The sequence below is a fragment of the Dermacentor andersoni genome, chromosome 6 (genome assembly GCF_023375885.2).
Source record: "Dermacentor andersoni chromosome 6, qqDerAnde1_hic_scaffold, whole genome shotgun sequence".
NCBI classification, from domain to species: domain Eukaryota; kingdom Metazoa; phylum Arthropoda; class Arachnida; order Ixodida; family Ixodidae; genus Dermacentor; species Dermacentor andersoni.
In genome coordinates, this window is record NC_092819.1 from 16,245,606 (window position 1) to 16,260,798 (window position 15,193).

The 15,193-nt window shown below is 46.2% G+C and overlaps 1 protein-coding gene across 1 annotated transcript; it reads right to left on the reverse strand.

Annotated features, from left to right (window-relative positions):
- Positions 1–498: 498 nt before the first annotated feature.
- On the reverse strand, positions 499–14,963 carry LOC126521543 (uncharacterized). The gene is made up of 6 exons (XM_055065877.1): positions 14,869–14,963; positions 12,982–13,186; positions 11,111–11,340; positions 3,143–3,413; positions 1,635–2,033; positions 499–795 (listed from the first exon to the last, which is right to left on the reverse strand). Exons 1-5 carry the CDS (start codon positions 14,881–14,883, stop codon positions 1,639–1,641), a joined length of 1,116 nt encoding a protein of 371 aa, XP_054921852.1. The 5' UTR covers positions 14,884–14,963; the 3' UTR covers positions 499–795; positions 1,635–1,638.
- Positions 14,964–15,193: the final 230 nt, after the last annotated feature.

The window sequence follows — 15,193 nt, forward strand, 5'->3', positions numbered from 1 at the left end:
TTGGCTCCTTTAAAATACACTGTAGTCCATTTTTACAATAAACATTTAACTCGGTATATAGCAGACGCCGTGAAAATACATGACGCCATAGTGAGTTGGTGCGGGAACTTCAAGGTGTCCGCCAGTTTCTCTGTTATTCTTTTCTCTTCTTGCAATACCAACCCTCATCTCCCACGGAGAGTGGCTTTCTTTATATGTTATAAGCATAAGTTCCTAAACCCCTCAATCTACTCTTTTTTTAAGTGTACCTTTAACATTCCGAAACTGCAGAATGGACTATAAGGGATGCCCCCCGTAGAGGATGGCTCGAAAATTATTCTGACTACCTGTGCTTCTTTAACGCACATTTAATCTAAGTACACGAGTTTTTTTTCCTTTTTTTTCCATTTCATCACCACAGAAATACGGCCGCTCGGCCGGCATCAAAGTCACGCCTCCAAGATGAGCAGTGCAACTATGCCACTGAGCCAATGTACAGCAAAGTGAGCAGACGTCGTGTTGTCTTTTTACAATATGTACAATATATTTTATTAACAATGGCGGTGAGGTGAGCGCCGTGAAGTCCCGCGGAAGGCCGCGGGCGCGTGAGGTCAACAATATATTACACAATCCCGGAGAGCGTGGCACCTGTGCCTTTCTGCGTGGTTCATTCGAGTGCGTGAAGACGTTCTTGCGCTGAACCATGGCGGGTGTGCTCTGGATGAAGAGGCCTGCTTGCTTTGCGGCAGGCAGCCTCTCCAAATTCGCTGCGGCAAGTGCAGTGGTCGGCTGAATCACAGTGTGTGTTTGGGAAACCTGCAAGAAGATCAGTGCACGTTTGTTGTCAGGTTAGAACTCTATTGAATACGAGTAGCCGCAACTTAGGCGTTTTAACTTGCGAATATGTGGTGCTTACGGAACATTCAGATAACTCAATATTGATGTGAGACATTTACATTTATGTGTAGTGATCTTTAAACAATCCTTATTCCTGAACTTTTCGGTTGCCCTATTTCCATACAAGAATGTATAGGCACATGTGGTTTCTCTTATATTGATTTTTTTGTCCTTATAACATTAGCGGATGGTACGATAGAGTTTTGTGAAAGGCGGCTCGTGTAAACTGAAGTAGAGCTGGAGATTGCGAGATAATCTGGATTTGCATCGGGGGTTAATGCGCATTCGTATGCATTCCTTGGCTTTAACAGTTCCCGCCCATGCTCCCCAGCTTGCTATATTGCGGCGACCTTATTCCAGTGCATGTCCCGTTCTGTCGCCAGTGTCTGTCCTGAGCGTCTGTCCTGTGAAATATTTCTTCACCCCTGCCGTTAAACCACTCATCCGTTTACAATATGTTACTCGAGTGCTTCTTGGCTAGCTGCCATTTTAGGCTACAAAGCAAAACGCCTGCTGCCGCCCCCCAATAGCATCCCCAAATAGAGAATTTGGGGATGCTATTGAATGCTCCCCTTAGCCATGTTACATATGCTTCTTTTGTATAGTGATTTGTTTTGTTTTTTCCACATTTTGTATTCACCCACTCCTGCAATAGCCCTTCCGGGCTGCAGTATTTGTAGATAAATAAATAAATAAATAAATAAATAAATAAATAAATAAAATAGTGGCCCGCCACCCTCATACAGCATCTAACTCACCCGCTCATTGCCATCCACCGCCATGTCCTCCGTGGCCTCCTCCGCCACCGCCATAGCCGCCTCCGAATCCGCCGCCGCCGCCACCACCTCCTTCGGCGACCTTGACAACCTCGACGCTGTGAACCTGCGCACCTCCGCCGCCGCCGCCACCGTGTCCACCACCATAGCCTCCGCCTCCGCCATAGCCGCCACCGCCGACGGGCGCTGCGTGTGTCTTGGTCTCTTCGTGCACGGGGACTTGCTGCAAGTTGGCACCGCCGCCTCCGCCGCCTCCGCCGCCGCCATGGCCTCCGCCGAAACCGCCGCCAAGACCGCCGCCAAGACCGCCGCCGAGACCACCGCCGAATCCTCCACCATGTCCACCGCCGAAACCACCGCCACCGCCGCCGCCGTAGCCACCTTGACGGCAAGCGCGGGAATTCGCAATGGACGTGTCATCGGCACGAACATTCAAATGATGTCAACTGCTGGAAAAATTCTTTAATAATGCTTCCTTTATAAGCTTCTCCAGCATCATAACGTGCAACTGCGACCTATTCTTGCCTTTCTTACTTATTCTCCGCTTTCTTTCTTCAAGCCGTGCCGAATGTATGACACTAAAGGGGCCACCAGTTTCCTGTTTTATGCGCCAGATGGTCCATCTGCATCGACATTTCTCGTCAATTACGGCTAGAATATTGCTGGCATAAGTTTACCAACTATTTATTATCTATCATAATCTTTCTCACACCTTAGTTTCATGCTAAATGACTTACCATTGCACTCTCCTTGGTCATTTCTTTCAAGGCTCCAGAACACGTCACAACGCGTTTGAGGTAGGCAGTGTCAACTGTAGTTTGTGGCGCAGTCAAGACCCTGACGAAAGTTACCAATTTCAACGTACGCCTCATGATTAACCAGCTAAAGCGACGTGCCGATAGCGATTTCTTCTTGCACCAATTCTACTGGTTAGTTTCCGTATGCGCTTACTGGATGCACTGCAGAAACCATACCAAACCAGGGTTGTGACCATTGTCGCAAGGAATTACCGCACCGAGTTTCGAGATCCCAAAAGTGCAATGTCACAGCATGTGTTTGTTCTAGAACACGACATCTAAAATTTAAACCTGAACACGAGTCGGCAGTGACCTCTTTCTGGTAGATCAAAAAGAAGGTGCTATTGCACATTATTTTTTTCCCATGTGGTTTGCTACTTCTTTTTTAACAGGACAAACATTTGGGTGAGTACGCTTAAGTTCATATTAAGGAACAAAGCACATACAAAAACATGGTCAAGAAAGACAGAAGCACACAGGACCGGCGCTCGTATCGTCGTCCTGCCCGCCCCCCCCCCCCCCCCCTTCCTCCTTTCTAGTCCGTGTTAATGATTGCGCTGTGTTTCTTAAGAAGATGTTATTTCTTTGTCGGCGACATTAAACTAAGGATTCCCTCTGTCACAACTGCTAGTTCCCTTATTTCGCAAACCGCTGGGTGACTCAGGCCTTCCGTCCACTGGTATTCGCACTTACCTCCGAATCCACCACCACCACCGCCTCCGCTGGATACAGCCTTGACTTCGTACACCTCATGACCACCATCGCCACCGCCGCCGCCACCGCCGCCGCCGAAACCACCTCCAGCACCGCCTCCGAAGCCGCCTCCGAAGCCGCCACCGAAGCCGCCTCCGCCTCCTCCTCCACCACCGCCGCCCTGAACTTGGGCTTGGCCTTCCATGGCGACCACGTAGCCTACGGGGCCGACGCGGGGCCTGATCGGCTTGCTAGGGAACTTGTTCGGAATCTGTAGGTCAGAAAAAGAAAGACAAATGTATTGAGACTATTATCGGAATTATCACCTTAATCAGCCCTATTACGTCCACCAAAAACCGAAGATCCTACCCAACTCTGTTCAGTTGTGCCTGCCTTCTGCGTAAGCCGAACGATCTTTTGGCTAAGAACGTTCGTGTATCACCCTTCAATTACCCATTGGCTGTACTTGCTTCGCTTTCCCCTATCCGCCGTGTTATTTGCATATATTCCTGCCTCAAACGTTTGAAGAAGGGAGTAGTGCCGTAGTGTCACCACTTTGATCAAATGTGTATTATATCAGGCTACTCATTATCACTATTGCTACTTGTGTTAAACAAATTATGGGGTTTTATGCGCCAAAACCACTTTCTGATTATGAGGCACGCGTAGTGGAGGACTCCGGAAATTTCGACCACCTGGGGATCCTTAACGTGCACCTAAATCTAAGATTGCTACTTGTGTTCGTAAGATAGTTCTCGTTCCGTTTGAAATTCATCCTCGCCGTAGCTGGTTCAAGCACTGACGCAGTGTTGTTGTTGTTGTTGTTGTTGTTGTTGTCGTCGTCGTCCGTCTTCTTCTTCTTCTCGGTCTCCAGGGTCACAGCGCGCCAAGTAAACTGAACTGAACGCAGCGCGACTGATTGCTTGGTTGTATTGAAAACTGTGAGAACTATCAAGTAAATGACTTCACAATTGGTCAGTATAAGGGCTCTACTCGATGTTTCAAAGATTCAAACAATTCCAGTGAGAGGAGCTCAAGCAGGAGCTGGCTATGCATTACAGTTATTGACTCTCTCGAAACGTGGCGTATATAGCGCAGCGAGTTCTCTGGACGAAGTCTCTGAACGGGCGTGTTGCCAGCCGCGCACGTGCCGAGCCTTCCGTGGCGGCGAAGCGGTCGGTGTCAACCGTGAGGTCAGTTCGCGAAACGAGGGCGCCAGTGCGCGCCGCGAACCGCCATCGCCCTCGCGCGTCCCGCCCGGAGAGGCGGACGCATCGCCAAGCGCTGCCGCCGTCGAGAGCGATTATCCCGGTCGTCACGCGGAAGTTATTACGAAGCAGCTGATTTGCCGCTATATTCCCGTGGCCGGATATCGCCCACTTCTATATCGTCCCGGCTATAACAAGGAAGATCCAAACACGCATACACACAACAGAGGCACGCCGGGCACGGTATACACGACGCATCCTCTAGGTGCTGTGGCATTTTCTTTACCGGGCCTTACTATCGGCCAGCATCCTCATCGAGCAGTTCGCGCACGAAAGGCTGTCTTTATTTTAGACAGTTTTTCTTTCTTTATGGTTCTTCCGCAAGTTCGCGGCCGCGTTCGCTCTCTCTTCTACTCTTTACGTCCGTCTTAGTTCTCTTTTTTTCAGCAAGGCCGCCGAGCTCCTTCTGTGCGCGGTCGTGAGCCGTGTGTCATGTTTCCGTCCGTGACGGCGAGGAAAAAGGAAAACTTCAGATCATATCTGATTCGGCGCCCACTCTCGGTTTGTCAACGTAGGAAGTGGAGTCTGGCTGTTCAAATTAGTTTTTGGGGACACAGGTATTATCCAGGTTATTGTTCCGTACTCAGCACACGCTCTTTCCAGTATTGTAGACGATAGCACGTCTCTGCCGAAAATTGATATTGCAACGCAAGTGGAGCCTGATCATGATAATAATCATGGAGTGCTTTCAATGTGGTGCGCTATGGGTTTATGCCAAAATAAAACTCCACGCGATGAACAAAGAACCAGGACCAACAACGCAGCCGGGCTTTGCTTTCATGTGCCGCTGTAAGATTGCGTTGGTCCATTGTTTAAAGCAATAAAGAATATACTGATGCCCTAAAGGGCATCAGTATATCATTAGCCGCTTTAACTGCTAATACACAGGCAGCTGCTGTGCCTAAGCTGAAAGGTAAAGGGCGTTATTACTTATATTTTGTTCTCGTGTAAAATTTTCTCTATGATGGAGGGGACACTGTACTTAGTCAGTTGCATTTGACAAAAAAAATATTTTTGCCGTGGAACTAGAAAAACAGTCATATCGATATGTAACCACGGTGGACATCACAAGCGTGTCAGAGGCTTATGTTCTCAGCGAGTTGTAACACGAAATTACCATATGATGACCGAAGTGTTATTCACATAGCATTGTCTTTGTTATTTTCACATAAATGACAACCAACCCTTCCACGCGTCAGAATTAGAATTTTGTGCGCTGAAATTCGACTATATATTCCGAAGCGGCTTATCGCTGTAACAACCTCTGGCGACCTCTGGATATTATCCAGCGCCAGCTGCTTGTAGAGTTATTAAATATCCCAAGGCGCCATGTGTCCTCGTGTTTTCCGTCTGGTCTGCTATGTCTGCCTTAAAGAAATTTAAGGCAGACATATAAGTGCAGCGTTTCGATAGCTGTCGAAAATAGAAGCATGAATGTATACTGGCTGCTCCTTTCCAAAAGTGTAATTTTTGAAGCTAGCGCGCGCATTTTAGACAAAAGTATTTCTCAGCCATTAAATTGAAACTGAAGCGCAGCCCCAGGGTTATTGTGATCTGCTTTTTTTAACAGTTATGAGTTCGCATCTATTTAATGAAAAAAAACTGCTTGTTTGAGCAGAGTAGCGGGAAGAACTAGGCGTGTTCCTCGAAGGACGATGCCCTCGGGCGTTGTTGTTAGTTCTGTTTTTATAGATGCAAATGGCTTCAGTTCAGCTGAGACCCAGCTGGTGAGTGTGGGGTGCTGGATAGCACTGATAAGTGACTGTAGCTACTGGTCTGCTTTCGTTGCATCAGCGACTTCTTGAACCGAGAAGGCCTTTGGGATGTTGTGGCGCTGGATAAAGTTGACATACTCATTAGGTACTTTGTCGATGCGGGCAAAGGGGAAGCAAACGATTGGAAACGTATTGATGTTTGAATTAAGCATTTCAAATCATTTTAACGATCGAATTGAGTTCAAGTTATTTAAAATATTTAATTTCAATCATGAATTGCAAATTACTTTCGCATGTATGCGCAATATTTTCTTCAGAAAGAAAAAGAGATATCCAACCTCATTAGATTGAGTCTTTTGTTCCTTTACAGTGAAATGTACTGTAATCCGAGTTCCATCGATGAATCATTAAGTACTTCCGAACGGACCCTGTCGAAATGATATGATTTCACTAGCACGTAGAGCGGCAAATTTAAACCAGTCTTTCGTTTTGTGTTTTTCTGGCTTACCGAGACGGCGTTCATAGTAACAGTGGCACTTTTGGTATCCCGGAAGTGCCACGTATACTAATTATTTCTATTAAGTGCTCATTTGAACACATTTAGGTACACCTAATCAAAATAGGTAGTTGGGAGAGCTTGTCCGAAGTTAATGATCTAAAAACAGCGCAAAGCACTGAAATGCTGGAAGAAAATGGGATTGTGGTCAAACGAGCTACAGAGGCACATGCTTTGACTAATAAAATTCAATTATCAGCCAGCATTTGTGTCCGTGGTTATTTTCTTTACCGCATTCCTATTTTCTTCCTGCACTTCGGTGATTTGCGCTGCTTTTGCATCACGTGTTCTAGGTGGTTAAAGAACGTTCGAGTCCTGCACGGTATTCTCCCCAAACACAAGACATCGCCTCCACCAAAACCTCACGATGCTATTGGGCAGTTTCTAAGAGGCACTTCATCGGGTAAGCTATACACGATCACTTCCTGTCATATGCCATAACCACTATAGCGCCTTCCCTGCCTTTCCTTCTTCCCTTCTCTCTCTCTCTCTCTCCTCGTACAAGTACGATCCAGAGAACTCGATAGGAATAATCATGGATGTGTCGGTTTTGAACGGAGCAGTATTTAAGCTCGCAAATGCAATTGAGAAGCATATTTAGCGCCAGCGAACAAGAACAGAAGGGAGACGACACCACAATGCGCTAACTTCAACAACTTAATTTTCAGCAAACACCCACCTATTAAACCAATACACAGTGGCGCCACCTTATCCAAATTTTAACCATGCAAAAAAGCCGTCTCCTTATCTAACAAGTCGACTGAAGGGGCACTAACACACGTATCACTATTCCGACAGATAGCCTGAGCCTTAATAATCTCTCACACATCTTTATCTTTGTGCTTCGCAAGAACCCGGCAGGACCGATACACCGGCGCACAGCCGCATTCCTGAACAGTGAGTTGACAGATGACCGTATTGCGTATTTCTCACGTTTAGATTATGTTCTCGTAACCGGTCATTAAGACACCTTCCTGTCTGTCCGATGTATTTTTTCCCACAGGACAGCAGAAGCTCGTAAACAAAAGCTTCTACGAAAAACATTGGTGCTTTACGATGATTTGTAGAACATCCGACAGCTGTTTTACAGTACGGGTCCGTTAATCCCAAGACTGGCGTTAACCGTAAGACTGTTGAAGTTAGCGCAGTGTGGTGTCGTCTCCCTTTTGTCATTTTTCGCTGGCGCTAAATATGCTTTCAAGTCAGTTTACCAACACGCCCAACAAATGGCAATGCTCAAATGCAATGTTTTGTCTAAATCACAGTGGCATTAGCCGTAAGGCTAGGTGGAAACGGAACGTGTTGAGATTCCCCGGTGGAATGCAGTGACACCTACTCAATGACGCATAGTGCTTATCTAAGAGCACAAGAAGCTCCTGACGCTATGAAAGTGTGCGTCTTAAGATATAAATAAATACTGGGAGCCCCCTATTGCGCTTCGTCTTTCTTTGAGTTCAGCAACCATAGTTATCACATTACTAAATTGTAAATATCACACTGATAAGTACATACTTCATATTGCTTTAGCGCAGAATTTACAAAAAGAACAAAGGGACATGAATGGGACAGGCGCCAAGTAAGTAAGTACATATACGATTTGTATACGATATGCATAGGTACATAGGCGATAAGTAAATATACGGTCTCGCTCCACGGACGTGTACCCATCGTTACCGCCCCGTTTCACTTACACAACGTAGATCGTTCGTTAAAAAAAAAAATCCTGAGCCCAACTGCTCCGACTGGTTTTCTGTCTTCAGCTGTATCTTGCCTTTTTTTGTGTGTCAGCTGTATTTATATTTATCCCTGATAATTGCACGCGTATTTCTCTCTATACGTTGATTCTTATTGCTCATTCTGTTTGTCAAAGGAAATGCCTATCTCAATCCCCGTTTCTAAAAGTATAGAATGAATCTCTACATTGGTGTTCAAGTTAAGTGGAACTGCTAAATGCTGTACATCAACTTCTAGACCATCAAATCATCATGAAACCTGATTTATAAGAATATCCCGTAAAAGGAGAAGAACAATAAGCAGTGTAAAGAGTTGGAGAGCAAAATGCGCTGAATAGCGAACTTAACAAATCGTAAGTTATATGCTAGTGCATTTGCGCCGTGGTTGTTACGGATCAGAATATACACACATCTACTTTTCTAGGTAAGCCACTGTGCGAGATGTCTTGAAATCATAGATGACATGGCACAACAACAAACGAGTTTAGGAAATGGTTTGGAGGCCAAACTCACTTGTAATTCTCGCATCAATAAATTGTGTCTATGCAGGAATACCGAGTTTTATTTTCCTTTGCCCATTGACTACAAACAGCTGTCTCCTATACCCCTGTCGTCAATAATATCATTGGCTGCACCACTACACTGCACACGTTATCCTACGTGATGCACTTTGATTCTGCGTTCTGGGCTAATTGTGAGACGTTATCTTTGTTTGCCTTAATCGTATTCCGTGCAGTGGCATTGCACTCGAATTACACACGTTTCCACTCTGTACGCCTTACGAAACCACTCATGCTTGCCTTCTGCCTTTGTTTTTTTTTTTTTTCTTTTTAGAACGAAGTTGTTAAGGCCCAACGGTGTTCGTGCGGTGCTCTGCAACACTGTGGACAATATGAAACGTAAATGCAGCGCAACGTGATTCAGAGTCCCGAATTCTCTTTGAAACGTAATGATCGATGACTTTAATATTAAAGTTACCTTTCGTATATCTCATTCAAATAGAAAACAACTCTTATGCGTGTTTTATTGCCCAGTACACCGTAATGTTTGTCTCTGACGTCCCGTTATACCGGCTTCACGTTGGAGGCTAGCTACGAATTTGTGCGGCTGCAACGGTGAATTCTGACGGCGTGTTGCTGCCTCGCATCCCATGTGGAAGCCATCCCTAACCACAGCCAGCCACGGCATCGCTAGAATGCAGCTTGCCTCGGATCCGTCACTAAGAGTAGTCAGCTACGAGAGCGCAGTAGCAACTGCTGCTGCGGTCAAACGACCGTGAGCCAGCAAACTGACCCCTAGCCCTTTCGAAGGGTGTGAGAACTCCCACTCCAAGGTGCGAGAAATCAGTTTGATGTATTAGTTGTCAGACTGGCATACATCTGTGAGGGGTTTCTTTCTTTTAAGCGGGGCATTCTTTTCAAATGTAGCTAAGTTCTTTCTGCCGGGTATCTGACTGTTTTCGTGGGCCGATTTAGGAAGCAGTGCAGTTAACAAAGCGCCTGAAATAGCGTCCTAGGACTGTATTGAGACCGCAAAGCTGTTATCGAACACCTTGATAGCCCTCGATGTGATCTTCATACCCGGTAGAGCACTGATAAAGCAATGTGCAATCACTTATCGCTTGACACATCCGGTCTCGGATTGCAAACATGGCCACCTGGGTTCTCCCAGAAGTGCGCATTAACATCATCGACGACGCACCTTGGGCTTGCTTCGCCCTAACCAATTATTCCACCAGTGAAACAACCAGTGATGACACCGGGGAAGGCACAGTCGAAACCACAATCAGTGAACCGATGCACTTTGAATAATTATGTGGTGATGTACAAAAGTACATAGCCTAACTACGTAAAACTGTAATGTTGTCGATAATCATCGTTTCCAACAATACAATGTCATCTAAGCTTTTCATCTTTACAACCTGTGGTGTAGTTTGCGCTTCAGAAAATTAACATGGTTCGTAAGGGCCCCTACACTACGAAACAACAATGCTTCGCATCCCGTTTGCGCTCAACTGTAGTTGTGGCTGGCATTTTTTTAACCGCAGAATCATGTTAAAAGATGTGGCCGAAAGCCCACAGTGATTCCACTATCTGTTAGGTTCATTTCCTTCTTTCTTTTTTTCTTTCTTTCTTTCTTTCTTTCTTTCTTTCTTTCGTTCTTTTTTATATTCCTTTCTTTCTCTCCTTTCAGTTTGCTCCCTGCATTACCACCTAACGCTTCTTTTTTTGTCTCTCTCTCTTTCTTTAGTTTCCTTCAGAGTATGTATTCTGATAACAAAATAAACCCTTCTGTTAGTAGTCAGTGCTTTCTACTGTCCGCCTTCTCGAGTCCCGCCTCTCACGCAATTCTTTCGTCCCGTTGTCATTGTTCTTTCATCTTTCCTGTTCGTGTACTCTTCTTTCCTTCCGCACAACTTTAGTGTTTCCCTTCGCACAAATGTCACACCAACTAGCCCAGCGATTTACTATCCCGTTGTCATTTGTTCACGCAAGATAGCAAACATCATTACTTCTCGGGTAAGCCTCCCTTTCTTCACTTAGCTATTTTCTCTCTCTCTCTCTCTCTACATATATATATATATATATATATATATATATATATATATATATATATATATATATATATATATATATATATATATATATATATCTGTTATGCTGTGGTCCATGTCATTCCGTCTGCACACACTGTACCTGAACATGCTGGAAGTCTATGGGCACCGAGCTGGTGTCGACGTGGGCGGTGAAGCGACGTAGCGTAGTGACTAGCCTGCCGCCGCCTCCACCACCTCCTCCTCCACCGCCACCTCCTCCATTCTTGATGACGATGACGTTGGCGGTGTCTCCACCCCCTCCTCCACCACCGATGGCACCTCCGCCACCGCCGCCGCCTCCGCTGACCACGGTTGAAGGAACTTCGATGGCTGCAAGGGAATTGGGACACCGCTCTCTGAAGCGTTCAAGCATGTTAGAAAATGTGTGGTAAAAATGTGAGCAGCACGGAATTTTTATTTATGTGCATAACCTACATGTTACATGGTGCATACAGGTTGCAATCATTTTTTTTCCTATAAAATTGTTGTCGTTTCCTTTATCGTATGCTACTGAAACCGCCATGGTATCTATCCACTTGCTGTTCTAGTTCTGCTTTTACCCTGTAGTATAGAAATATATTTATATTAAGTTTTTAACTTGCCCTGTTATGAATTCATATCAGCGAAGGTAGTTCTTTTGCTCCTTTAATGCTCTTATTATTCGCTTTTTTTCAACCTTCGTATTTCATGTTCTGCTTTGTTCAACGTAAAGTGTGGTTTACTTTATTTTAAACAATAATTTATTTATCGTTGACCCTCGTATGATTGCACAGTTTTCTTCCTCTACCCGCTACTTCAATGATCCTCAGTTTCGGAACAGCAAACAGCCCTTAGCTTCACAGTCAGCAGTCAACTACACCACTCATCAACTGTCGGATGAAATTGAAAACAGACGTAGACACCAGGAGGCGCAAAGTACACACGAAGTGCTTAATGTGTCCTGTGTCCTTGTGCCCCTGTTTATCCACGCTAAAACAATTTCTCTATTTATTTATTTATTTTTTGTTCTCCATAAAGCAACATATCTACTTGCCTCCACCGCCAAATATCAAAGGCATCGTTGCCTGAAAGCGTGCTCCTTTGCAATAATACGTATGTAAAGGTGAAGCCCGCTTTCTTCCGCACAGGCATCAACGTTTCGGGAAATCTCCCATGGGCCTTAAAAATAGTTACACTCTAAAACTATCATCATTGTCGTGCAGTCTTAAAGTGTACAGTCTTTATCTTTAACCAAACGAAAGGTGTAAATAGCATGTGGTAGTCACATATTTTCTCTGTTTTGAACCGACTATATTTCTGCTGCAATACCGACAATATTTCTAGCTGCAAGCTCATCAAGTATCTTCAGTCTAACAGAGAAATATGCGTTCTTGTCATTGTTGGCGGACTTTTCTACGTCGAGGAAGACAACAACGACGTATAACGGTGTCTGGTACAAAACACAAGAAAGCATAAATTAGGGTACCTCGTGATTTAGCCAGCAGTGTGTTAGGTGCCGAGGCCGCATTACAAACGTAGAAGGCCCGTTAGGGCATCTACCGGATCCCGCGAACACCCACAGCCATATCTTCACTTTCATTGCGTTCATATCCCTATGATTGCAACCAGCGAAGCAGGAAGTCGGGCCCAGCGTGCCTCTATGAAACTCTAATTGCCTTAGTGCCTACGTTGCATCACTGTTTTCGTCATCCAAATGTATTTTATTTTCCATCCCAGCATATCTAGCTATATACAGTAATGGCTGCTTCAAATCTTCGTGACCTCGACACATCTAGCATGTGACATGGGACAAAAAAGGATGAAAACATTCCATAGATTAATCTGCACCTCCTTAACTTATAATAGTACGCGCGATCCCCGGTGTGCTGGACTCGACTGGAAATAATCAGCTACCATCTAATCTTGGCAATATTGATGCTGGCGTCTTAACGCTGTGGCGAAGAGAGAGCGAATAGTAGCAGAAAATGTCACCTTGGACGCTGACGGCGTGGCCGCCGCCTCCGCCTCCTCCATGGCCACCATCGAATCCACCTCCGCCGTGGCCTCCACCGAACCCGCCTCCAAATCCGCCGCCGCCACCACCACCGTAGCCACCGCCACCGCCACTGAAGCCTCCGCCGCCGCCGCCGAGTCCTCCGGCCAGGGTCAGACCCCAGCAGAGGGACAGAATCAAGCCCTGTTGGTGTTCGACAGTCCGAAAAGACAACACTTTGTAAATGTCAGCGCTGCATTGGAGGCATTTAGTCTAAACCATGCCCGTCAAATATTTCGTTATTAACAACGCCACAGGATATAGGGACGGAGAAAGAGGCAAGAACGGCAGATTAGGCACCGTTCAGCGCCTTTTTCCTGTTGTTCTGGCACCTTTCTCCGTCCCTGTTTCTCTCGGTGTTCTTAATGAGCCATCTTGTCCAGTTTGCCATTCTCCTAGTACTCTCGTCAGTTGCCAACGCAAACATCGGTTTAACACCAACTGGCATTGCGAAATACGCGCAGAGTAGTAGCAGTGCGATATGCATGGAGACGATTAAATTTACAAGTGCTGTCTGGGCTCGAAGCAGCTTAAGAGCTTAAGAGACTGCAAACAAGTCACTGTCGGTGCACTGGGAGGCAGTTTTAAGACTTCCACAGCCCTTAACTCCATCAAAACAATGCATCAAACAATGCAAAACAATGTACCTTTCGCGCACTCTAAGGTATTGCGACGAAGGCGGTAGCTGCGCTGTTACGTTGAACGTCCTTGATCTGTTTTCGACGGTGTTTCGAACGGCTTGACTTAAGAAAATCAGCGGCCTGTGTATATACAGTAAGTTAATTTTGTAGTTTTGAACCTCACAAAAGCAACTAAGGCATACGAATAATTAGCGAAGAGGGACCCATGTTTATTCCGAAAATATTTATCTATGAAAATGTGCCTTGAGAGTGAACGCTAAAAACTTGTCATCCTTGCAGCGGTCCCTGTTATGAAGAAGTTAGTAGCTCCGGAGATTGCTATATGCTCTTCTGGCTCCAAACACCCACAATAGTTGCTACTACACAGTGGGCGGACATATCTGTGTCGCTTTCAGAGAAGGGGCAACCAGAGGAAACATTCGAGATATCTGCGTAGGGACGAAGTTGCTTCATTTCTAGGCGCCAGTGTAGATAGGGCTAACTTGTACTTTACAATGTTTATCTAACACACATGTACGAACCTCAAGCAAGCACATTACTTGGCGAAAGTACAGTCACTAAAGTAGAGCGGCTCCAAGGCACCAGCAAGTGCAACATCAAGGAACCGTTTTCATTTCCACGAATGACATAATTGTAGATTAAATATCTAAAACGACCCCATACATCCTCTGAATAGCAGTTACACTGTATAAAACTCCTTCCTGCAGATGTTTATCCAAAAGGAAACTTAGAATCCAGTATCTTATCTTAAACTCCGATGTGACACAACCGGTTCTGAAGCCGTTGGAGCCTCTTAAGCGTAACGAAAGAAAATGATATGTAGAGCAAAACGAAGATGCTGGTACTGTTCAGACCACTGTGTATACTCGCTCTGAGCTGACTTCTCCTGACTCATCCACTGCCCCAACGCCGTGCCAGCCCGACCGGCTCTTCCTCGTATTGTCTGCGCGCTCGGCAGCTGTGGGAAAAATAGAGACGCGCCGGCTAGGTCGTGTGTTTTGGCTGCCGCTGGATCGCGTGTCTCTGTGGTGCGCGTGCATCTCTTGCCAGCTTCCTCCTCGTCGCTTCCTTCCTGCCTGCCTTTTCCACGCGTCCGGTTGCCGCCCCGTTCCGTCCGTCGCGCCGCGCCGCGTTTTCCGTCGTCCGACGTCGCCGCCGCCATAGGAAGCGACCACTTCCTCTTACCTTTGTGATCGCCATGTGTCTGAGATCTCTGTGCTGCGCCGTTTCGGCTCGGAGGCCTCGCTCAGCACTGATGCCGTGTCTCGGGAGGCAGGCGGCTTTTTATAAGGACTATACTCCTCTCTCCTGACTCTGCGCTGCTCGAACTGTTCTCGGTCCGGGGCGAGGGTACTCCTCGTTGGTGTCGGATGGCGGGGAGGAAGGAACCAGAGCCTGTCCGCCGTACGAGAAGAAAACGGTAAGGAGGCGAAGAAGAAGCGAGCGAGGAGTACGCGGCTTGCTTTCACCAGGGAGAAGAAGCCGCCGGACCCACATTTTCGCTCTCGTC